The sequence below is a fragment of the Capricornis sumatraensis genome, chromosome 7, assembly GCF_032405125.1.
Source record: "Capricornis sumatraensis isolate serow.1 chromosome 7, serow.2, whole genome shotgun sequence".
Classification (NCBI taxonomy): Eukaryota; Metazoa; Chordata; class Mammalia; order Artiodactyla; family Bovidae; genus Capricornis; species Capricornis sumatraensis.
Window position 1 is genome coordinate 25,164,590 of NC_091075.1, and position 24,677 is coordinate 25,189,266.

Genomic DNA, 24,677 nt, shown 5'->3' on the forward strand with positions numbered 1-24,677 from the left:
TAGGATGAACTGGTTTGATCTTCTTGGAGCCCAAGGGACTCTCAAGAGTCTTCTCCAACATCACAGTTCAAAAGCATCAGTTCTTCAGCACTTAGCTTTCTTGATAGTCCAGCTCTCACATTCATACATGACTACTGGAAAAACCATATCCTTGACTAGACAGACCTTTGTTGGCAAGTAATGTCTCTGCTTTTGAATATGCTGTCTAGGTTGGCCATAACTTTTCTTCCAAGGAGCAAGCGTCTTTTAATTTCATGGCTGCAGTCACCATGTGCAGTGATTTTGGAGCCCAGGAAAATACAGTCTATCACTGTTTCCATTGTTTCCCCATCTATTTGCCAAGAAGTGATGGGACCGGATGCCATGATTTTAGTTTTTGAAGGTTGAGTTTTAAGCTAGCTTTTTCACTGTCTTTCACTTTGATCAAGAACCTCTTCAGTTCCTCTTCATTTTCTGCCATATGGGTAGTGTCATCTGTGTATATGAGGTTATTGATATCTAACCTAGCTACTAGCATAACCTAGTAACTACCATAATGTCTAGCATATAGTTGGTATTCAGGTAATATTTATTAAATGAATGAATAGCTTCAGCTTTTTACAATAATTTTCTGTCAATATAGTTTTTAAAATTATTTCAGCCAATCTAGATGTCTCATTTAGTTAAACATAAACCAGCAATCCATTTATTTGATGCAAATTGACAAAAAATAGTAGAAAAGAAACTAGGTTAAAATTCACTCATGTGCCATATCAGTAGAAGGAAATAATAAAGTCTTTATTCCTTCCAATTTTCAAAATTTCTAGAGTTTTTTGGTCACAATTTAGACTCAGATTTTCTCCATAGCCCATAGCTGTAACTTTTAGGACAACCTGTAAACTCTGGTGTCAATATTAGTTTACTTGTGGTTATCAAGTCCCTACTGAGATGATGCTGGGAAAGTTTCAAAGAATGAGCAAAGCAACTTATGTCTAGAAAAATCTAAGTCTTTAGAATTCCTGGTAAATGTCTCAGGTTATCACTTTGTATTTCTCAGAATTAATATTCAGACACTATGTATTAGTCTCTGATCTTTCATTCACTTCACTTTCTTAGTCTATCTTGTCAGTGATTGTTACAAGCTGAGTGGCTTCTGTGTCTGAAGCTTTGCTAGAAGTTGAGGAAGATAAGAAATAACACATCCTTCCTCTTTAGATGTTCATGATCTTATTAAAGAGATACTCATTTTCATGAACAGATGGTAATACAAGGAAGCACGCAATAAGCACTGAATGTGTAAATTCTATGAGTGGAGGAGTCTGGAGAGCATAGAGATATTAAGCAGAGGCGGTGGGGGGGTCGAATGTAGGACAGATAGAAGCTGGATCCTTTGAGAGGAGGTATCTCAGAATTCTAAGTAGGGATCTTAGGGCAGGCAAAGTCACAGTGAAAGTGAGACACATGACATTAGAACTGCTTGGTTAAAATAGAGAGTTTAAGTATGCTTTTGGAGGAGGGCAAAGGGAGCAAGGAAGGTTGGAGACAGATAATTCTTCAGTCTTAGCTCTTTAGACTCTTGGCAGAAGGAAAAGTGTTTGTTTGGTTGGTTTTGGTGTGTATGAAGGGGCTTAGTTTGAGCAGAAGAGTGATAATGCCAACATTTCAGTAGAGATAGTCTTGTGTGTGGGAGAGGGGTAAAGATAAACAGGATAAGAGACTGATGGAATAAGATTGGTTTGAAATTCCCAACTTGTCAGTTAAGTGGCATGTAAAGGCCTGTCTGTTGTTCTTATGCCCAAGACCAAAACGTTTGGTCTCAGGATCGTTTATGGTCTTAAAAATTGATGAAGACGCCAATATACTAAAGTGTGTGTAGTTTATAGCTATTGATATTTGCCATCATAGAAGTTAATGTTAAGAAAAATTAAATATTTATTTAATATATCAAGATTGATGGGAGAAATATCAATAACCTCAGATATGCAGATGACACCACCCTTATGGCAGAAAGTGAAGGAGAACTAAAGAGCCTCTTGATGAAAGTCAAAGAAGAGAGTGAAAAAGTTGACTTAAAGCTCAGCATTCAGAAAACTAAGATGATGGCATCTGGTCTCATCACTTTGTGGCAAATAGGTGGGGAAACGGTGGAAACAGTGGCTGACTTTATTTTGGGGGGCTCCAAAATCACTGCAAATGGTGACTGCAGCCATGAAATTAAAAGATGCTTGCTCTTTGGAAGAAAAGTTATGACCAACCTAGACAGCATATTAAAAAGCAGAGACATTAATTACTTTGCCAACAAAGCTCCGTCTAGTCAAAGCTGTGGTTTTTCCAGTGGTCATGTATGGATGTGAGAGTTGAATGCTAAAGAATTGATCCTTTTCAACTGTGGTGTTGGAGAAGACTCTTGAGAGTCCCTTGGGCTGCAAGAAGATCAAACCAGTTCATCCTAAAGGAAATCAGTCCTGAATATTCATTGGAAGGACTGATGCTGAAGCTGAAACTCTAATACTTTGGCCACTTCACGCGAAGAATTGAGTCACTGGAAAAGACCCTGATGCGGGGAAAGATTGAAGGTGGGAGGAGAAGGGGACGACAGAGGATGAGATGGTTGGATGGCATCACTGACTCAGTGGACATGAGTTTGAGTGAACTCTGGGAGTTGGTGATGGACAGGGAGGCCTGGCAAGCAGTAGTCCAGGGGGGTCGCAAAGAGTTGGACATGACTGAGCAACTGAACTGAGCTGAACTGAACTGAAAAGACCTTTTGTTCCTAACAACAAACAGGAGGAGGCCTAGGGAACCACCTCCTTACCCCTGGAGGCAGGTCAGGATTAGGAAGTCAAGAATCCAGGTTATTTGTGCTCTGACACTACACTGGGCTTTTAGGTGAGAGAACCTTGAGAAACTCCATGGAGAGTGGGGCATGGCTGAGAAACTTGTAGGTAGCCGTGGTCAAGTCAGAAAATTTTGCAAGCCTCTTTTAAAGAGTGTATCAAAGCTTTTAAAATTTCTTTTGCTTTAGTAAAAATTAAAAGAAAAAAAGGAAAAAATATCAGCATGTCTTAACTGTATTTGGAGGAATCTGGAAAAAGATTAAAAAACCCCAATGATTTGACTTTATTTTCCTCATTGAAATTGGAATACGTGCATGTTGTCTAAAACGTTGGCAAACATAGAGAAGCAGAAAGGAAAAACAAAAAAATCGCCCATAATTTCAGCACCCAGAGATAAAAAATGTTAACATTTTGAGGCATGTATCTCTGGATTTTATTTAACTTGGTTTATAGCAGTGGTATTACTATTATTATTATTTTTTTTGCAGTGGTATCATTTTATACACATTGTTTTGTAGTAATCTGTTTTTTCCCCTTGAAGTGAAAAGTGACAGTGTTAGTCACTCAATCGTGTCTGACTCTTTGCTGATCCATGGACTGTAGCCCACCAGGCTGCTCTGTCCATGGGGTTCTCCAGGCAAGAGTGCTGGAATGGATTGCCATTTCCTTCTTCAGGGCATCTTCCCCAGGGATTGAACCTGCATTGAACCTTCCCCAGGGTATCCTGCATTGAAGGCGGATTCTTTACTCCCTCTTTCTCCTTTAAATAATATATCCAGGAAAGGGTCTTTTCGTCTTCTCTTAAGGAAGAGCTTTGAGAGTGCCGCTGAGCGTGCACACACATGTGTACATCATGGGAGGGGAGTGCTCCAGTACCATCATGGCTTCAGTAGGAAAACCAACAGGGAAAATAGAAGAACAAATCTTGGGGCAACAGAGCTGGGATCACTTGATTAGCCACTTCTTAACACCTTAGAAGATCACCCTTCCAGAACGTTCTCTTCTCAAAATGTAGACAACTCTTTTATCATGGTGAAATAATCGTGACTCAACTTTAAAGAGGAAATTAAGAGGGGGAAAAAGTTCAAGAGAAGATTGGTAGAGGGTGACTGAGCACATACACACGTTGGGCAATATCACGGCAGCTTGGAAGTGATAGGAGCTCCTTGTAACTGCGGTTGGGCAGATCCACTGTTGCGTCATAAGCAAACCTGGAAGTGACGCCTGCAGTTGCCCCCACTTTAGAGCCTCCACTACCAGCATGGAGCATTTGAATCACCAGTTCCCGGCTCTTGTGCGGGCACCCCCGAAGGGGAAAGTTAATTGAACCGTTCACTGTTTTCAAGGTCAGAAATGGCCTCCCAATTGCTCAACTCAAATCACCTTTTTAAACTTGACATGTTTACATTGTCCTCTTGGGATCTTTGGCCAGTTGCCATAATATTCGAAACATTGTTGTGTGTACTTCATCTTCCATACTTCTTTTGCTTTTTGTATAATTTTGTTTAAGTAACTATGAAAAACCAGTTTGGCAATTGGTTTTAAAAACTGCTGTGAAGACAGGTGAGGGGTTCATTCATTCATTTACTACATTTATTCAACACGTGTTTGCTGATACTTGCTGTGTGTCAGTCACACGGTATTAATATTGTTAGTAATAGCAATAGTTAATACAGTACTAAGATAGATATGTGCTCAAGGATTCCAGAGGTTTCTTTCCCATTAAATATTTATTTTAGATCTTCATCTTTTCTTCTTCCTGATACATTCCTAACAATCTGAGACCAGTGTTCCTGGTCTTCCCGTCTTATGTTCATACGATGGTAGCTTAGGTGGGTGAATCAATAAGCTGACTTCTCTGCTTGAACTGTAAGAATACTGGGTTTAAAGCAGTGATAGGGAAGCAAAGCAAAGAATATCCACTTCTGGATATTCTAGGTTTGACGATCGTGTCTCAGGGGTGTGTCATGACTGCGTCACAGCCACGGGCAGGTGGTGGAGGGTGCTGTGCCCGGTCAGGGCTGGCTGCCTCTTCAGTGTGGCTGCTGCACCTGCCCAGCCACACTGGGTGTTTGGGGTGATGAGCTTCTTGGAGGCTGATGGACAATAAGGAAGGCTTATTGGAAGGGCAAAAGTCATGACCCGCTCCCATTTCCCTCTTAATTCTCATCATGGTAAGAAAACTTGACTGATGTTTGAATTTGGCTGATGTTTATTTTTGAGGTCTCTCTTTCCGACTCTGTGACCCCATGGACTGCAGCCCACCAGGCTCCTCTGTCCATGGGATTTTCCAGGCAAGAGTACTGGAGTGGGTTGCCATTTCCTTCTCCAGGGGATCTTCCCGACCCAGGGATCGAACCTGGGTCTCCCACATTGTAGGCAGACGCTTCTACCGTCTGAGCCACCAGGGAAGTCCTTCTCTTTGGATAGGATGCTAAATATGGTCTAAGAGTAATTTAGCTTGATGATTCAAGTTACTATAAGTCACATTTATACACTATTGATAAGTGTGTAAATACATTCCTTGATGGGTCTAAATAGTTCTTTCTTTCATTGTTTGTGTTCGTTCAGCCCACCTAAACAGGAGACACAGGAAGGCGTTGGCTTGAATTTTAAGTTGTTTAATCTTGGACAATTTACCTTTCTAAGACATGATTTCTATATCCCAGATTTCTCTTAAAATCTACTTTACTATGATAGTTGATGTGGGGATTAAAATAGATTATACATTTATCTTAAGCATATAGCTTTTATGTACTGGCCAGAATTCCTATAATAACTGTTCTTTATAAAATTCATTTGTCAAGTAATCATCACATAGTTACTTATGTTACTGAGTTCTGCTTTAGGTAGTTTTTTTGACCCAGGTCTTATCTTCCAGCCATCAGAAGCATTGAACTAACATTTCAGATACAGCGCATGTATCTGCTCCTCCAAGAAGCCTTCCCTGACCTCTTCCCTCACAAGACTTTGCATGTGTCTTTATTATTATATCAATTTAGAGCAATTAATTGTTATAGTTATCTGTGAAAGTGAAAGTGTTAGTCACTCAGTCGTCTCCGACTTTTTGCGATCCCATGGACTGTAGCCTGTCAGGCTCCTCTGTCTATGGAATTCTCCAGGCAAGAATACTGGAGTGGGTTGCCATTCCCTTCTCCAGGGGATCTTCCTGACCTAGGGATCGAACACGGCTCTCCTACACTGCAGGCATTTTCTTTACTCTCTGAGCCACCAGGGAAGCCCATCGTTTTGTTTACTGAATGGTGAGCTTATTGAAGATGGAACCATGTCTTATTCTCAGCACCTACCAGAATGCTTGGCCCAGAGGAATTTGATCAACCTGTGACTGATGAATGAATAAATGAAAGTGAGGGAGAAGTGGAAGTGGCTTTTATGAGAGCAGAATAGATTCAGAGTTTGCATGGATTCTTATTCAGCCTCTTACCTGTGGCATCTCTTCAAACAAGAGACCTGTCATTCATCTGGGGAATGGGGAGAGAGATTACACGACTTTCCTCTCAGCTGTATATGTGGCAAATTCCAGAAGGCTAGCTGTAGTTCTTACTGAAAAACGACAGCTGTCACAGAGCAGGGCAGGGTGGAAAAGTTGCTAAGAAAAGAAGGTGGATAGGGCTCTTTCAGACTTGAATTCTAACCCCAGTTCTACCTCTGGGTTCCTTTGGGACTTTGTAATGAAATTTAAAGTTTGTGTGGCTCAGTTACTTGACAGCCTGGAATAACTGACTGAACTAGATGTTGCATTCTAGTTTTGATCATCACTGAGTCTAAATGTGTTAGGAGGCCCTTACTCTCCTTGATTTGAGAGCTCAGCTACGCCTATAGCACAGTCCTTGTTCAGAATGTGAGCTGCTCAGCTTCCACAGAATCACAGTCTGTGCAAAAACAGAATCTGAAACCACCTCTGGGGTGACTCCTGAATGGGATGATGTTTCATTTTTGGTGTAACGTGAAAGCCTAGGCTTAATGTGTGCAGGATCAGATGGTCCTATTGCTTTGTATTATTTAGTGGATGCCGTTTGACTAAACAGCCAAGTAGAGAAGAGAACCCATGTGTTGGGAAAAGGAAGAAGAATGGAGAAGCTTATTTTTTAATTTTTTTTTGCTTTCAGTCAGGTTCTGATGTACCAGGAGTTTTCCTTTGCTAGCTTTAAAAGTATCTTATGTTTTTGATTTTTTTTGTTTATCATGGATTTTTTTTTTTTTTTGGCATTGATTTTTATCTATTTTTTTGGCCACATCCTAAAGTACATGGGATCTTAGTTCCCCAACCAGGGATCAAACCTGTGCCCCCTGCAGTGGAAGTTGAGTGTCTTAACAGCTGGACCACCAGGGAAGTCCCCAAAGTGTCTTTTAAATAATTACTTTGAGTATCAATTAGGAGTCTTTAATTTGTAAGTAAAAGAAACTTAAGTGAAATTAGTTTAAGTCAAAAAAGAAATTCTTTGACTTAGGTAACCAAGAAGTCAAGGGGGGCAGAACCAGCTTTAGGCGCTGATGTATCCAGGAGATTAGTGCTTGTATTGGATACCTACCTTTCTCTGCTTATTAGCTCACCTTCATTCACATGATGGGAAAATGGCCAAAGGGACCCATAGGCAGTCCCTTTGGCCACTTTGCCACCATAGCAATCCTAGTGGAAGAAAATTTCTTCAGTGGCTCCACCAGAGAGTGGACAAGTCTGGGTCCTATGTTTCCTGGTCAGTCACAGCTACATCACATAGAGGGAGGCTCCCATCCCAGGCAGGTGAGCTGTTCCTTGCTAATGGAGAAGGAATCTCAGACAGGCAAAAGCAATTCACTGGCCTTAATTATTTCTTGTGTTTTGGGCTTATCTTGCTCTGTCTGCCACTTCCATTGTTTCCATTGTGGGAACAGTGGAAAAACAGTGACAGGCTTTACTGTTTTGGGCCCCAAAATCACTGCAGATGGTGACTGCAGCTGTGAAATTAAAAGATGCTTGCTCCTTGGAAGAAAAGTTATGACCAACCTAGACAGCATATTAAAAAGCAGAGACATTACTTTGCCAACAAAGGTCCAGCTAGTCAAAGCTATGGTTTTTCCAGTAGTCATGTATGGATGTGAGAATTGGACTATAAAGAAAGATGAGCATCGAAGAATTGATGCTTTTGAACTGTGGTGATGGAGAAGACTCTTGAGAGTCCCTTGGACTGCAAGGAGATCCAACCAGTCCATCCGAAAGAAATCAGTCCTGAATAATCATTAGAAGGACTGATGCTGAAGCTGAAACTCCAATACTTTGGCCACCTGATGCGAAGAACAGACTCATTTGAAAAGATCCTGATGCTGGGAAAGATTGAAGGCAGGAGGAGAAGGGGACTACAGAGAATGAATGGTTGGATGGCATCACCAATTCAGTGGACAAGAGTTTGAGTAAACTCCAGGAGTTGGTGATGGACAGGGAGGCCTGGTATGCTGCAGTCCATGGGGTTGCAAAGAGTTGGACACGACTGAGGGACTGAACTGAACTGAACTGCTCTATCTTATTCATGGACTTCCTTTCCTGCTTTTGCAGAAACCATATATGTATTCTCAAAGCTTTTCTCTCCTTTCTGTACGCTCTCTGTGACGATCTCCTCTAGTCCCACTTAGCTGTTACCTCTTTACAGAAGACAGTCACATCTTGATCTCTGGCCTCTATCTTTCCCAGAGAAAGCTCATTCATCATTTCCATGTGGTGTCCCACAAACAGGCATTGCAACTTTAAATGTCTAAAATGAAACTTGCCACCACCCTTCTGATACCTTTCTGTTCCTAGGTTCTCTAATCCCACAAGTAGCAACATTCTATTTCTACTTCCTGGAGTTCTGACCTCAGAGTTGTTTTTCACTATTTCCTCTGCGTATTATTTCTGCTTTGTATGAACTCTCATAGTTCTTTATCATTAATCATTTTCTCTCTGGTTTTAGAGATACTGGTGTATCTGAATTATTGCTGCCGAAATTATTTAAGTTTCCTGATGGAAAGTATGATGACTTATTTTTCTTTGTACCATTTCTTTCTTGTCACCCTCCAGTGTCCCTCCACCTTCAGCTTCTCCCATCACTGTAATACCCAGAATTTATGAAGCAATAAATGCTTGTTGATTGAAGGAAAGAAATTTCTGTGATGTGTAGTACAGTTATTATACATAGTTTGGTATTGTTAAAAAAAAGTCTGATAGTAAGGTAATAAAAACAGATTTTATTCAAGAACTATTGCAATAGGGGAAAAGTACCTTGGTATAGAACAGTGTTCTTCTCAGTTCTGAATACATCATAGACAAGCGGGGATTTATAGCCAAGGAGCAGCATGGGGATCAATGGATGGGAAACTACTGATAGGAAACATCAGAGGCAGAGAGGGATTTTGACTAAACAGACCCAACAGGGTTTCTGCTAAAGCCAGGTTAATCAGATATTAGGGTGAGGAAAGAGGAGTTTCACCAGATATTGAGGATATTCGGATAATGTTACATGGTAAGGACAGGGGATTCTCTGTAAACATATTTAGCAGCATTCTTGCTAAAACTGGGCAGCGCCAGCCATACAAGGATGGATGCAAAGCTGCAGCCTAGAGGACTTAGACTGGGCGGACTGTGTGAGTCGCTCAGTCATGTCCGACTCTCTGCCACCCCACAGATTGTAGCCCACCAGGCTTCTCTGTCCATGGAATTTTCTAGGCAAGAATACTGGAGTAGATTGCCATTCCCTTCTCCAAAGGAACTTCCCAATGCTGGTCTCCTGCCTCACAGGCAGATTCTTTACCGTTTGAGCTACAGGGACGTCCAGAGGACTTAGAAGAACCTGACTGAAGTTTAGTCAAGGAGGAGTCTGTTTATGTATCTGAGCTGTGTAATCGCAAGTCTTGCCTAACTCCTTGGCACCTTAGTATAAGCGGAGTTCCACTGTGTGAAATGTTGAGAGAGGAGCTTGGCCTAATCGTTCACCCTTCCCTTGTCCTCTCTTTGGACCGGTCCCCAGAATCCCTACAAAGATAGGTCTAGAAGAGAGACAAAACAGCTTCTCAGTAGTCAGCACTGGTGGAAGGTGGAGTGGAGGAAGCAGAAGGAGAAATGTATGGAACTATCTGCTAAAATGATTTTGAATATAATTTGGGGTCTCGTTAAGGAGATGCATCTAAGTCCCTTGACCTCTCCCATGTATTTGGTACTTTGTGTGTATAAGACCTCTTTGAGATCGTCTTAGCGCAGGTAGGAGTTTAACTCAACATGTAGAAAACGCCTTTAGGAAAAAGTCAGCCCAGCCCACTGTGCCTTAGCACAGCTGCTGGTTGCAGTCTGCAGCTTTTTTTGCACAAAGCTCAAAGGGCCACAGCAGACCTCAGAGTGGCAGTCTTGAGAATAGCAGTGTTGTAAGAGCAAATGGGTGGAAAGAACAGCCAGTACGGAAATGTGAAGGAGCCCGTGAAAGCACACGGAAGCAGATACTCTTCAGGTTAATCACCCTGAGCTGTTTTCTGAGGAGCCCCTGTTGGTCACACCAGTTTTATAGTTCATTGTTTAGTTTGGAGGAGAAGGGGTGTGTTTGAGAGAATGTTTGAACTTCCTCAGTGGTTCTGCCGGTTCTGTTGTCACTCTGTTCTGCCCAGGCCCTGGGCGCTCATCCTGTTTATCTCTCCTCTGGAAAGCACTGCCCTTTCTTAGACAACTGCTTTCTTTGTGTCAGGTTCAACTTTGTTATTTCAGAGCACCATAAAAATCCGTATTGTTTAAAACCAAATAAGGTGCAGTATAAAGCGGTTTGCATTCCACTTGCTGGTAGCTATTAGATTGGTGCAAACGTAATTGTGGTTTTGGACTGTGAATTCTAAATCGCTATAACTAGTCTCAAACACATCTTTATTAATCAAAGTAAGAATCATTCAACCAACACATTTTTGCCGACGAGAAATAAATTTGTTTATTCCTGTAGCATAAAAATCCATGCTCTGGGATTTGACCGACTCTGGGAAAACATATTCTGCCTCTTGCTGTTTGTGGAAGCATTTTCTCTGCAAAAAGTTGTAGAGATGCTGGAAGAAGTGGTAGTCGGTTGGCCAGAGGTCAGGTGAATACGGTAGATGAGGCAAAACTTTGTAGCCCAATTCGTTCAACTTTTGAAGCGTTGGTTGCACAATGTACGGTCAGATGTTGTCATGGAGAAGAATTGGGCCCTTTCTGTTGATCAGTGCTGAATGCATGCGTTACAGTTTTTGGTGCATCCCATTTATTTGCTGAGCATACTTCTCAGATGTAATGGTTTTTCACCAGCGTTCAGAAAGCTGTGGTGGATCAGATGGGTAGCAGACCACCACAGTGACCATGGCCTTCTTTTGGTGCAAGTTTGGCTTTGGGAAGTGCTTTGGAGCTGCTTCTTGTCCAACCACTGAGCTGGTGGTCACTGGTTATCACATACAATCCACTTTTCATTGCATGTCACAGTCTGATCAAGAAATGATTTGCTGTTGTTGCATAGAATATGAGAAGATGACACTTCAAAAATGATGATTTTTTTGATTTTCAGACAGCTCGTGAGGCATCCACTTATCGAGCTTTTTCATCTTTCCAGTTTGCTTCAAATGTCAAACGACTATAGAATGGTCAACATTGAGTTCTTTGGCAGCTTCTTGTATAGTTGTGAGAGCATCAGCTTTAATGATTGCTTTCAGTTGGTGGTTGTCAACTTCTGACGGCCAGCTGCTGTGGTCCCCATCTTCCAGGCTGTCATCTCATTTGCAAAACTTCTTGAACCACCACTGCACTGTCTGTTCATTAGCAGTCCTTGGGCCAAAGGCTTTGGTAATGTTGCAAGTTGTCTCTGCTGCTTTATTACCCATTTCTGAACTCGAATAAGAAAATGACCTGAATTTGTTTTTTGTCTAACATCATTTCCTTAGTCTAAAATAAATACAAAATGAACAGCAAGCCATAAGTCATTGGCAAAAAAACATAAAGTGAGAAATGTGCATTAAAATGTTATATAACATAACCATGTTTATTTAAGAATGTATTCCAGTATCAAATGTCAAATTTCAACAGTGCAAAAATTGCAATTACTTTTGCACCAACCTAATATTTAAACTAAATCAATTAATTTTCACTCATAACTCCTTTATTTTTATTTTTTAAAGTTAAAATATAGTTGACATACAATATTATGTTAGTTTTAGGTGATTATATTATGTTAGATTATGTTAGATTATATTAGATTATGTTAGTTTTGGTGATTAGAAATTTGCAGGCATTATGAAGTGATAAGTAGTAACCATCTATCCCCACATAAAATTATGACAATATTATTGACCATGTTCCTTATGCTGTATATTACAACTCTATGGCTTATTTATTTTATAACTGGAGGTTTGTATCTCTTAATCCCATACACCTACTCCCCGCCCCCCACCTTTTCTGGCAGTCACGGTTTTCTGAAATAGATAGCCACTTTAAATGAAGCAGGCCTGCCATTAATTCAGTTTTGTCACACTGTTAGTAGTCCTCATTCTAAAATCATAAAGCAAAGCTTGAGTTTTGTTGTCTCACTACCTTTTTGTTCTTTCAGCACAGATCAAGACTCTCAGCTGTCTTACAATATTGATTTATATTCTTGACTGCATTTAAAAAAAAACTGTATGTAGGAGAGTGTCTTTAATGATTTACAATGGACAGTCTGGCATCCATAAGGATAGTGACTTTAAAACTCTTGACTGCCATTTACAGTAAGAAATGAACTTTATATTGTGGTCCAGTATCCATGTGTCTGGTATGTAGAAAGTGTAGCTGAAGGGAAAGTTTGACTAAGCAATACTTATTCTTGTTTTATGTGATACACTCCACAGTTTCTATGATTTGTGTTTTCTTACTTAGAAAATGCTGACTCTGATGTTGTAAGTGGATTTCCTGATCCATGAATGCGTCACAGTTGAGTCTAAAAGGAACTGTTTAGCAGTCATCAGGTTTTAGGAAGTCTTAGATTGTGAATTCTGAGAAGACTTTGCACATTATCTATGCACAACTTCCCCTTTTCCTCCTATTTTGGAGGCATTTCCTTGCAGGGAAACAGTGCAGCTTTGTGTTTCTACTTCTACACCTATTTATTTCTGGAATCATGCAATGGGGCAACTGAGTCACATGGACTCTGTATTTTTTTTTGGGCCACGCCTTGTAGCTTGCCAAATCTTAGTTCCCTAAAGAGGGATTGAAACCAGGCCCTAGACAATTGAAAGTGTGGAATCCTAACCACAGGCCTGCCAGGGAGTTCCCTGGACTCTGTAATGTTTGAGCCTTGCAATTATACTGCTAGATGTCTTCATGGTAATGAATAAACCATACCCGCTTTCTCTCCCCTGGTTGGCCATCAAGCTGTTTTTCTCCCTCCATTAGTTCATTATCCCCTATTCTTGACCTTAGGAAAGACTATTAACAGAGCATTGAGTGTATTATCACCTCTTCTAGGGATGGCACACTGTTCTCACTGTTATGAACCAAAGGAGAGTTTGGCTTGAATGAAGAACAACTTTAGGTACATATTTCAGCATTAAAAGTTGTCTGAATGTGCATTTTTAAGGCAATTGGAGTCTTAGCATTTGGCAACTTCATACATTTTGTAGAGGGTTAGGACTTTAGCAGGACTTCCCCAGCGGCTCAGTGGTAATGAATTCACCTGCAGTGCAGGAGACCCTGAGAGACTGGTTCGATCCTTGGGTCGGGAAGAACCGCACTCCAGTAATTTTGCCTGGAAAATCCCATGGACAGAGGAGCCTGGTGGGTTGCAGTCCATAGGGTTGCAAAGAGTCGACACGACTAAGCGACTAAACAACAACGAAGGGCTTCAATGTATATATCTGGGGAGGACACAATCCAGTCCAGAGAATGGAGCTAAAGTCTTAGTGGGGCTGAAATATTGGCTGAAGTATGTGAAGAAATGTTCTTTGCACTTATTAGAGATATAATTTTTTTATTTGAGTGAATGGGTATTTTTAATGCTCTGTAATTCTTACAACATTTATTAGCAGTAGTAACACATTTAATTTCTTTTATATTCATCTTAATAATGCAAGTATATAGAAGAAAGTTTAGAGTTAAAATATACCTGAGTAAACTGATACTTTAAAAAGTTATTTCTGAAGAGAATTTTTTTGTAATGCAGGTTCTATTCCTTATTAATAGTTAAATGAATTTATCAACAGCCTCGCACCATTTTCAAAACTTTCTATGATATAGCAAAGCTACCCACCATCACTGAGAATCATATTTTAGCAAACAGTAATTTGTTCTAAAGACATGTTTTAAAACAACTTTTACGTATTAAGATTCTTATTATTTTAGTCTAGGATGCATGAATTTCTTAATCATGAAATTATAAGGGAACCAGGTGTGTTTGTCTATAAGAAATGCTGTACTGAGCCACTTCAATAGCCTCTATGAAATACCTATTTGAACTAAAGAAAAACAGAGATGGAAGACTGAGGATATAAAGTTGTTTTAGAGCTCTTTGTGTGAATTGGTTCACTGTTAATATTTTTTAAATCCTGGAAATCCCCAAACTTCTTATATTTTGGCTGCTATAGATAGACAGTTGATCACGAAAAAATTTTTTGGCCATTTTTCTAGTTTCTAGCATTAAAGAGGTGTGATTTGCTTCACAGTTATAGAAATCTATACATTTTTACAGTAGGCTTGTTTTGAACTGTGGTGTTGGAGAAGACTCTTGAGAGTCCCTTGGACTGCAAGGAGATCCAACCAGTCCATTCTGAAGGAGATCAGCCCTGGGATTTTTTTGGAAGGAATGATGCTAAAGCTGAAACTCCAGTACTTTGGCCACCTCATGCGAAGAGTTGACTCATTGGAAAAGACTCTGATGCTGGGAGGGATTGGGGGCAGGAGGAGAAGGGGACAACAGAGGATGAGATGGCTGGATGGCACCACCGACTCGATGGACGTGAGTCTGAGTGAACTCCGGGAGTTGGTGATGGACCAGGGAGGCCTGGTGAGCTGTGATTCATGGGGTCGCAAAGAGTTGACACGACTGAGCGGCTGAACTGAACTGAACTGAACTGTGTATAGAAAGTAATGTTGAGTGTCTGGAGAAGATACTTTGTGTCTCTTTATGGTGTTTTTGTTTGCAGACTTGGCTGTGTTGACATGTATATGTGTACTTTGTTTCTTCTGTTTCAGTGTTTATCAGCTGAAGAGATCTTTTCCCTTCATGGGTTTTCAAATGCTACACAGATCACCAGCTCAAACTTCTCTGTCATCTGTCCAGCAGTCTTACAGCAACTGAACTTTCACCCTTGCAAGGAAAGGCTCAAACACAAAACCAAACCAAGTCTTTCAGAGGGTATGTTGGAAGTTTTTTTTTCTCATTTGTTGGAAAAATCTGTGGGCTAGTCTGAAATGAAATCAAGATACTTCTGCTTTATTGCTCTGAATCAATCTGCACAGAATCCCTTGGTTAAAAAAGAAAAACCCAACAAACAAAAACCAATTTATATTCTGGAAATCTTTCAGAGTAAGCATAGCTAGAACTCATTTATGCCTCAAAAGTTATGCTGTTCTATTTATGGAGTCAACGTTTTACTTGGTACCAGTTGAAAATTTTATAAAATTTAGTCTAGTTTTAAACAATGTACGTTTTATGCTGTGTACATTGGATGGCACATTACACTATTTGCATTCACTATTTGGGTCGTAACTGATCCTTTTCTATTACCTTGTGCTTATCATATTATTTTAAAACTTGTCAATTTATCTATCACTGTCAGTAAGGGGAAAAGGGAGCTAGTATGATTCTAAATTAAATCTTAAGGTACTGAGTTATTGCTGCTTTGATTTTCAAAAATGAGAGAATATGCCACTGACTATTTTAAGTGCCTATAGTAGTGTTGCCATAGATTATTGCAGTAAAAAACAATTGTAAAGAAAATTTAAAATATAAGCGAGTATATTCTTACTATATAGTTCACATACTTAATTAAATGTGTGGAAGAATTCTTTCATGAGTGAGATAAACCAACTGTTGAGGGGCTGTTTGCCAACCCTACAATTTCATGGTATTCTCTGATTGTTACCTGGCCCACATGAGTATTTTAATTCTCTTTTGTTTTGTTCCTTTATTTTCTGTTTATTAAGGATTACTGAGGGGAGGGAGAGGGCCATGGCTAGATCTTCTCTGGGGGGCAGAATTCTTGGTCCAGGAAATACCAGCATAAGCTTGGGGATGATCTTGGCATGTGCTTATACATCAGTGAGAAAGCATGCATGTCTGGGCACAGTGAGCAGGAAGCAGAGTAGAAGGAGATGGTAGCCAGGGGCCAGATAGGGAGGGCTTGTAGGGTGTGGTAAACTGAATCTTGTTCTGAATGTAGTATGAAGACACTTTAGGGTTCTAAACAAGAGGGTGATACGATTTTATTTGGATTTGTAAAAGATTATTCTACTTGCAGTTTGAAGAATAAGTTGTTATGGGGCAAGAGTAGAAGCAAGGAAATGGGTCAGGGGTGGGGGGCTTAGCCTGATGAGGGCTTGGTCTAAGGTGGGAGAGGAGAAGTGAGAAGATATGGTCAGATTCAGGATGGATTTCAGTGAGGCTTCCCCAATGCCTCGATGGCTCAGCAGTAAATAATTGGCCTGCAGTGCAGGGATGCAGGAGACGTGGGTTCGATCCCTAGGTCGTCAAACTCCCCTGGAGGAGGAAATGGCAGCCCACTCCAGTATTCTCACCAGGAAAACATCCCAGTCCATGAGGTCACAAAGAGTCAGATGACTGATCGTCAAAGCATGTGGGCACTCAGGGTGGACTTTGGAGATGGTACTAATGTGGTTTGCCCTCTGCACTGGATGTGTGAGAGGGAAAGATGAATGAAATTTGAGCCAGAGAAACTGTATAAATGGTTGCACCTGTATCCTGGGGTGGACAAGACTGGGGAGCATTTTGTTGTGGAGGAAGTGAGTGGTGAGTGTATTTTTGATGTGATTAGTGGGAGCTGTGGATGTAGACCCTCAAGGCATGATGTCCAGTAGACAGTGGATTCACACATCCAGAGACTAGGTTGAGGCTGGAGATGTCATCCTAGTGGTCTTTGGAGCCACTGGTCTGAGTGAGCACATCTAATGTGGATATAGATAGAGGACATAAAGAGACAGGGAACATAGAGTTAAAATGGAGAAGAAAAGGGAAGCCTCAACAAAGGAAGTACCTATTTTTAGCAACTTTTGGATTCCTTTGTGTATATATGAGTAACAGGGATAACAAGGCAAAAATAATGATCATAGCCAACTTTTATGTAGTGCTTACTGTAACAGCTACTTTTCCAAATTCTTTTATGTGTTAACTCAATTCATCTTGGGACAACTAAATGATGAAGGAACAGCTATTCCCATTCGACAGCCTAGGAAACTGAGATACAGTTCAGAATCATTTGCTCAAGATTACACAGCCTGTCTCTGTGCTTCATCTGTAAAATGGAGATAGTAATAGTACTTTCCTTATAGAATTGTTAGAAATAGTAAGTGAGTTAACATATGCGAGTACCTAGAACAGTGCCTGGAAGAAAGTAGGAAGAGTGTGCCTTCGCTCTTCTTATACACGTGCTCAGAGGTTGACTCCATTCCTTGGCCTCCATGTAAGACTATTCTTTTCTAACAAAGAAATGATTTTTTAAATAATGAAATGCCCTGGATTCTTTATATAACAGTTGACTTAATGTAGAGACAATTTTGAGCTCATTCAAGGGAATGAAAAACCAAAATAAAAGCAAGCCAAAGAGTCATGACTCATTTGTAAAGACTCTGATGCTGGGAAAGATTGAAGGTGGGAGGAGAAGGGGATGGAAGAGGATGAGATGGTTGGATGGCATCACTGACTCTATGGACATGAGTTTGAGTGAACTCCAGGAGTTGGTGATGGACAGGGAAGCCTGATGTGCTACAGTCCATGGGTTCTCAGAGTTGGACACGACTGAGCGACTGAACTGAACTGAACTGAACTGAAAGAGTCATGATACCAGGATTTTATGAGTACATTTACTCTGATATTTCAGTGAACAGATAAAAGAGTTTCATGTAATCTGAGACCTCATATTTTGTGATTTTGCAATTGCCTTTCATGTGCTTTATAAACTCATATTGATGAGTGCCATAAACTGATGGTGAATTAAATTCTCTAGGAGATTAATTACATTTTAGCAGTAAGTTTATGGTCCAAAGTTGCCTCATTTTTTTTTTTTTTTAGTTACAGAATGCCATTCAATTCAAATAACAGATAAGAATAATAGTATCTTACCCTTAATAGTATCCCTGAAAATCACATTGTCCAACTCTGTAATACAGCTGGTGACATAAGTGTGTGCTCCAGTGGGGTTAAATGGCTTCCTTCAGGTACAATACCTAAGGTGGGATGAGAGCCCAGGGCTCCTGACTCCTGTTTTGTTGTAGAACAGTGAGCCAGGTGAACTAAAATTTATATCATGTCTACTTACTAAATTAAAAAAACAAAAACTACATTTATTTAAGACGTTAAGGACTGGGTTAAATGGTTTAATTTTATCCTTTTAAAAACTCTATGAAATAAAAGAATTAAATGAGTTTGAAAAGGTAACATTCTTAGAACAGTCTTAACACATTGTGGGCATTCGTAAATGTTAGCTGTTGTTACTAATATTCCTTGAAAATGTATTAATAATCCTTCAGAGTTCACTGAGAAGCAGAGAGAAAGGATTTTCTCTGAAACAGATCATTAAAGGGAGTCCCATGTGTAGATGGAGAGGTTCAAGGAATCTTTTGATATTAATTCGTTCTTTGGTGCTCAAGTTGAGTGGATGAACAGATCTCTTTCCGCTTGAGTAATGCTAACAACATGAAGGGAAAGCTATGCTGTGTGCCTGGAGTGTAATGGTTCACACTCCCACCATTCCCCAGGTGGTTCAATAAATGTGCACAGTGATAGTAAGGAAGGTTAGAAACATTGCACCAGCAAATGAACTGGTATTTTTTGACAGAGGTCTAGGCTGTGCCTTGAAAATATGGCGTTCATTAATTCATCAAGGTATGTGTGCTATTTGCTGGGCAACATTCTAGGCTCTGAGGATGAATAAAACATAGCCCCTGTCCTTGAAAATCTTATAACTGGTAGACAAATATGCATACATGTGTGCTAACTTGCTTCAGTCGTGTCCAACTCTTTGTGACCCCATGGACTGTAGTCCTCCACGCTTCTCTGTCCGTGGGATTCTCCAGGCAAGGATACTGGAGTGGATTGCCATGTCCTCCTCCAGGGGATCTTCCTGACCCAGGGATCGATCCTGTGTCTCTTAGGTCTCCTGCATTGGCGGGTGGGTTCTTTACCACTAGCACCACCTGGGAAGCAGACAAATAAATAAGTGATAAAATGATAGTGGCACGCAAGAAATGGCAAATGACCCAGATATCGTCAGAGAGCTCTGGGAAACTTGATGAGCAAGAGCTTGCTGCCTGGAGGAGCCAGAAAGGCTTCATGGAGGAGAGGAGGTCTTGTCATTGGTTTGGAGAGCCGTGTGTGAGTTTGTCAGGCAATGAAGACAGAAAGGTGTTTCTAGGTAAAGAACCACAGTGCAAAGATATTCTGTATATGGAAAACATTGTGTCTGCATGAAAGCCACGTTGATAAAGGGGAAATAAACAAGACTGTCGAGGTTGTGTGGCAGTTTATATGAAGGGCAGTTGCAAATAGGAACACAAGGTGATAGGAATCTGTTTTCAGATCATGAGTTTGGTGGCTGTGTCAAGTAGGGAGAGGAAGACTAGACGGAAGGCTCTCATAAGGCAGCCCATGAAGACTGGGAGATGACAAGAGCCGGAACTCAAGGCACAGGCAATGCGATGGAGAAATGAGTGAAATATCTCAAGCAGAACTGATTGAGTTTGGCTGCTGATTGTGTTTGGAATTGACTGTAGGGAGTGAGAAATTGAAATCGATCCTGATGCTTCTGCTGTTTATAGAAACAGTGGACAAGGGTAGTGAAATAGGATATCTCAGGGGGAAGCTGATGAGTTTAATACGTGTAGTGGCTTTGCCTCTATTTGATACTCCAAAAATTCTTTGCATTTTGATTTTTTGAGTTTAGTTTCAATGTGTATATATCTTGTCTACCTGATTAGATTATAAATATTTATCGAAAGAATGAACACATGTAGGCGAGTGATGGGATAGAAGGATGTTTGTGCTAAGGGCTACCCACACAGATTGTACTCTGGAGGAAGAGGTGGGGTTGAGAGCTTTCTCTAAGTGGAAGTGCTGAGGGGCGTGGGTAGTATTGCATTAGGCGATCAGGTAACAAATGGGAACAAGGTGGATCTTTGGAGTCTGGTGAGATAACTCTGCAGGGATGGTCAGGAGTCTGGGACTGATAGGAAAGTATCTGTAGAAGATAAAGGCATGGTGGGTGCTGTGATGATCTTTGTGGTGACATTGTAGCATTTATTATCTGTCCTTTTCATATGGTGCTCAGCACAAGCTACCTTGTTTTGCTTTGTGTATGTGTGTTCCTGCTAGCCTCCCCAAGCCAATGGTTCAAGCCCCTTGTTGGCAGAAACCACCTTTTGGTCTACATTCTAGGCTCGGTTTGCTAGGACTGTTTATTTGTAGTTAGAGTCATTAGAATAATGGTGAGCAATCCTGTATGCAGGAAGCACAATATAAAACATTCACTGTTTTGTTGAGTCTCTTGAGCTTTTTAAAAATTAGATCACCTCCAAGGAGTAATAAAGCATATTGCTAAGGAATGTGGGTCCTGGGACTGGACTGGGTTTGAAATCTCATTCTATTCACGTGACTCAGGCAATTTAAATAAATTCAAATAAACTCCACGTGCCTTGGTTTTTCCAACGGCATGAAGGAGGTAATAGGACTAACCTCACAGGGATTTGTGAGGATAAAATGATTTAATACAGGCTAGTCAGTTAGCACGGTACATGGCGCATGACAAGCACTCGCCAACATGTACCCCAACGATAGTGTCAACAAAAAAAACACCCCAACATTTAAAAATGTTTTCTGGACATTTTAAAGAAGTGACAATTCAGAGGCAGCTTTCTAATCTTTCACACTGTCCTTTGCATGCCGGGAGTGAGGCCATGGGCAAAGCCAGTGTCAGACACTTCCGGGGCTAACTTCTATCTCAGCTTGTCCTCACACAGGCTGTTCCTCACATTCCCATTTTGTCTTCCATCTCCTCTAAGATAACCGAGGAGATATTGAGGCCCAAAGGTCATGCATACCATTGGCTAAAGACCTTAGGATGCCATCCAATCAATTCATTCTAAGTAATATTTATTAAGCATCACTAGGGTGTCTTGCCCTGGAGATGGAGATATGAAGAATGCACCCCCATCTATGTGTATAGCATATTTTCACTTTTGTCTGAGCCCAGTGGGGTGAGTTGTGCAAGGTATCCACTCTCCCCCGCTGCCATATGCTCCCTTCCTGAGTGCTCACTACCCTGGGGCTCCCTGGAGGCCTGGGCGGGGGGCTGAGGTGCCACCTCCCCCAAGGAGGTGCTGTCCATAGGCGCCTGCAGACGAGTGATTATGACCAGCTCAGTGGCAGCAACTATGGTCATCTTGAAGCTAACCACTCCCACCCATCTCCACCCCTATCTTGCACTCATTCCCCCATACCTTCTCCTTGAAAAGCCTTTAAAGAAGAAATACATTTCAGGCTTAATGTACAGTAAGATGTCGTTTGCTCCTTTGCACTAATTATTTTCCACTCTTTCCCTCTCACCCACAGTTTGGGGATACGGATTCCTGTCAGTGACAATTATTAATCTGGCTTCTCTCCTCGGATTGGTTTTGACTCCATTGATAAAGAAATCTTATTTCCCTAAGATTCTGACCTATTTTGTGGGGCTGGCCATCGGGACTCTATTTTCAAATGCAATTTTCCAACTTATACCAGAGGTAAGGAGGTTGGGCTGTTTGTTTCTGTGAATAATTGTTGCTTTTAAATGTTTCAGCACTTTGTACATTTTAAGCCTCCATAATTCTTGCAGCAGATTATGGTCTGGTTTATAGTGTTTTGGATAAGAAAAAGCTGAATCACAGCAAATGGAAAAGCTTGTCCCAAACTCTGGGGAAGTCAGTGTCAGGGAGAAAATTGATCTTCTGAGTGGCTAGCCACCAGGACGTGCTCAGACAGGCCTGGGACACCTTGGAGGGCCTTAACAACTCCATTCTGTCGCACATTCAGCAAATTTGATTTTCTGTACTTATTATTTATTTATTTCTGGAGAGCACACAGTATCTGATTTACTAAACATATACAACAAAATTCCTTCATATGTTTATGACCGCTGTAGATCAGAGGACATATTAGAAAAAGGTTGACAAACCTTTTCATTTCTTTTTTTTTTTTTTGACTGTGGAAAAAAATCAATTGAGGGCCGATAAATCAATAGCAGCTTATTTTTTCCTTTAATGAAAATGTGTTACAGATGCCATTGCCCAGAGTTGACCAGCACATGATATATGCATTTTACTTCAAATCTATAATGTGGTCATATAGGGAAGAGAGGCAGAGGGAGGAGAATGAATCGAGGAAGAGAGATGGGAAGGAGAGAAAGACATGAATAGGAAGGAGCCACAGAGGAGAACTAGAGAATCCATACCCACGTGGATGATATTACTCCAGCCTGTGTACACACAAAGGTGGAGCTCCAAACAGAGAGAAAATGGCACCACCTTCAGCTCATAACTTTTAGAAAATTACAACTCTATGAAAGTGGGGATGTAACTTCTTAAAGTCATAGTATTATTATTATATCTAGAAGGGACCTAGGAGAACATGTACTTCAAACCCTCAATTGCAAAAACTAAAATCCAAAATTGCAAAAATTAAAGTCCAAGGAGATTAAATCACTTACAATCAGTAACAAAGCAAGGATTAGAGTTCAGACTTTCTGAATAAAAACATTACATGTAATATTATTCATGGGCCACATTTAATATAGCATATATATTAACTCATCTGATTTGTGGGTCAAATTAAATTAAACTGATATTGTTTGTGAACTGAGGATTGTACCTTTATGATTTTGAATTTTCTCTTTTATTGAAAATGTAATAATACATAAAAATGTCTACTGGGAAAATAAGACACTTCTTCAGTAGCACTTAAAGATATTTTTCTTTGCCTTTCTGTGATAATTAGGGAATTATGGATGGATGTGCTCAGATAATTATGTAAACACTAAAGAATCTATCTGTTTAATAATAACCCCAATTTACATAATTATTCCTTTTGTGGCAAAATTACTTCCCCTTTGTTATTTTAGTTTCATACCCTCTGTGTTAGGTATATGGAGCAGGTATTTTATGTCATTTTTGCACTGTATAAATAGGTCCAGAGAAGCTACTGAAATGAAAATGTGACATGAGGTCTCCCCCGCAGAGACAAATGTAGAACAAGAACCCAGGTGTCATGGGGAGGGAGGTGGGAGGGGGTTTCATGTTTGGGAACACATGTAAGAATTAAAGATTTTAAAATTTAATTAAAAAAATTAAAAAAAAAAATAAAGACAATGCTACTGACCTACCGTTAAAAAAAAAATAAAATAAAATAAAGTTAACTTTGCTAAAAAAAAAAAAAAGAACCCAGGTGTCTTCGAAGTTTGTAATTCTTATCTGCTTAGAACTTCTTGGCTCTATAATTTCAAACTCTAGCTCTTGCTCTATGTTCTTTAAATGATGCATTATTTCATTATCATTGTGTGTGTGTATGTGTGTCTGTGTGTGTGTGTGTCTGTGTGCCTGGTATCTTAAATTTTTTCTTCTTTATTCTGGAGCTCAGTTGTTAATTTATCTCTGTAGGACTTACTAGGATCCTCTACATTCAAGAAGATCTCTTGTGAAAACAGTAATCCAAATGAGCTGCCATATTTGCTTTAAAAATTTGACTCTGGATATGAGGGAAAAATATATTACTTTTAGGAAAAGTGGATAATCAATGTCTCATTTGTCTTTATGACCTATAGCTAATGTTATCTTATAAATATAGGAATCAGTACTGCTTTTTCACTATGAAAAGTTTACTTTTTGGGGGCAAATATTGCTGAAGATTTTATAGCTAGGAAACTATAAGGTACTCTGGGGGCTTTATAGAGATTCCTCTGGTTATAAGACTTCAATGCCATCTTTTATAGCTTGATTATCCAAATTTCAGATTTTTGGCAGGTAGATTTTCCAGTATTACTTGGATGTGAAGGATGGACTTAAAACTGTGGTGAAAATTATACACTGAATTAAATTAAATTATTTGATCTTAACTGTAAGCCTTTTTTTCTCCCGTAGGCATTTGGATTCAATCCTAAAGTTAACAACTATGTTGAGAAGGCAGTTGCTGTGTTTGGCGGATTTTACATACTTTTCTTTTTTGAAAGAACACTAAAGATGTTATTGAAGACGTATGGTCAGGTAAATGGACTTTATTTTAAATGTTTGATGTTCTACCCTCTAAAGTTACTTTATATAGGCATGTAAAGGCAGGAATTTTATTCTTACAATTATGTGAACAGTTCAGTTATTAGACTTGTGAATATGAGTAGAAAGAAAAGAATCAATATATTGATAAGTATAAGAGGAACACTTAATTCTTATTGTAGAATTTGGAGTAAATACTAACCATTTAATGTCCAATGACAGCTGCACATAATTTGTTTCCTCTCATATTCATGAACATGAGAAGGTATATGTACTCTAAAACATGAAAAAAGAAAAAAACAACCCACAACAGAATTTAATAAATGAGGATACATTTAAAGGGAGAGAAATTTTTTTTAATCTGAAAAGATTATACTACATTTTTCTCTTAT

The 24,677-nt window shown here is 40.0% G+C and overlaps 1 protein-coding gene across 1 annotated transcript in view; it reads left to right on the forward strand.

The window, feature by feature from the left end:
• SLC39A8 (solute carrier family 39 member 8) overlaps positions 1 to 24,677 on the forward strand; it is an 81,810-nt gene that overhangs the window by 15,262 nt on the left and 41,871 nt on the right. The window contains exons 3-5 of the mRNA XM_068975151.1: positions 15,010 to 15,172; positions 21,599 to 21,768; positions 24,157 to 24,279. Coding sequence (XP_068831252.1) covers positions 15,010 to 15,172; positions 21,599 to 21,768; positions 24,157 to 24,279 — 456 coding nt within the window. The remainder of the gene's footprint in view (positions 1 to 15,009; positions 15,173 to 21,598; positions 21,769 to 24,156; positions 24,280 to 24,677) is intronic.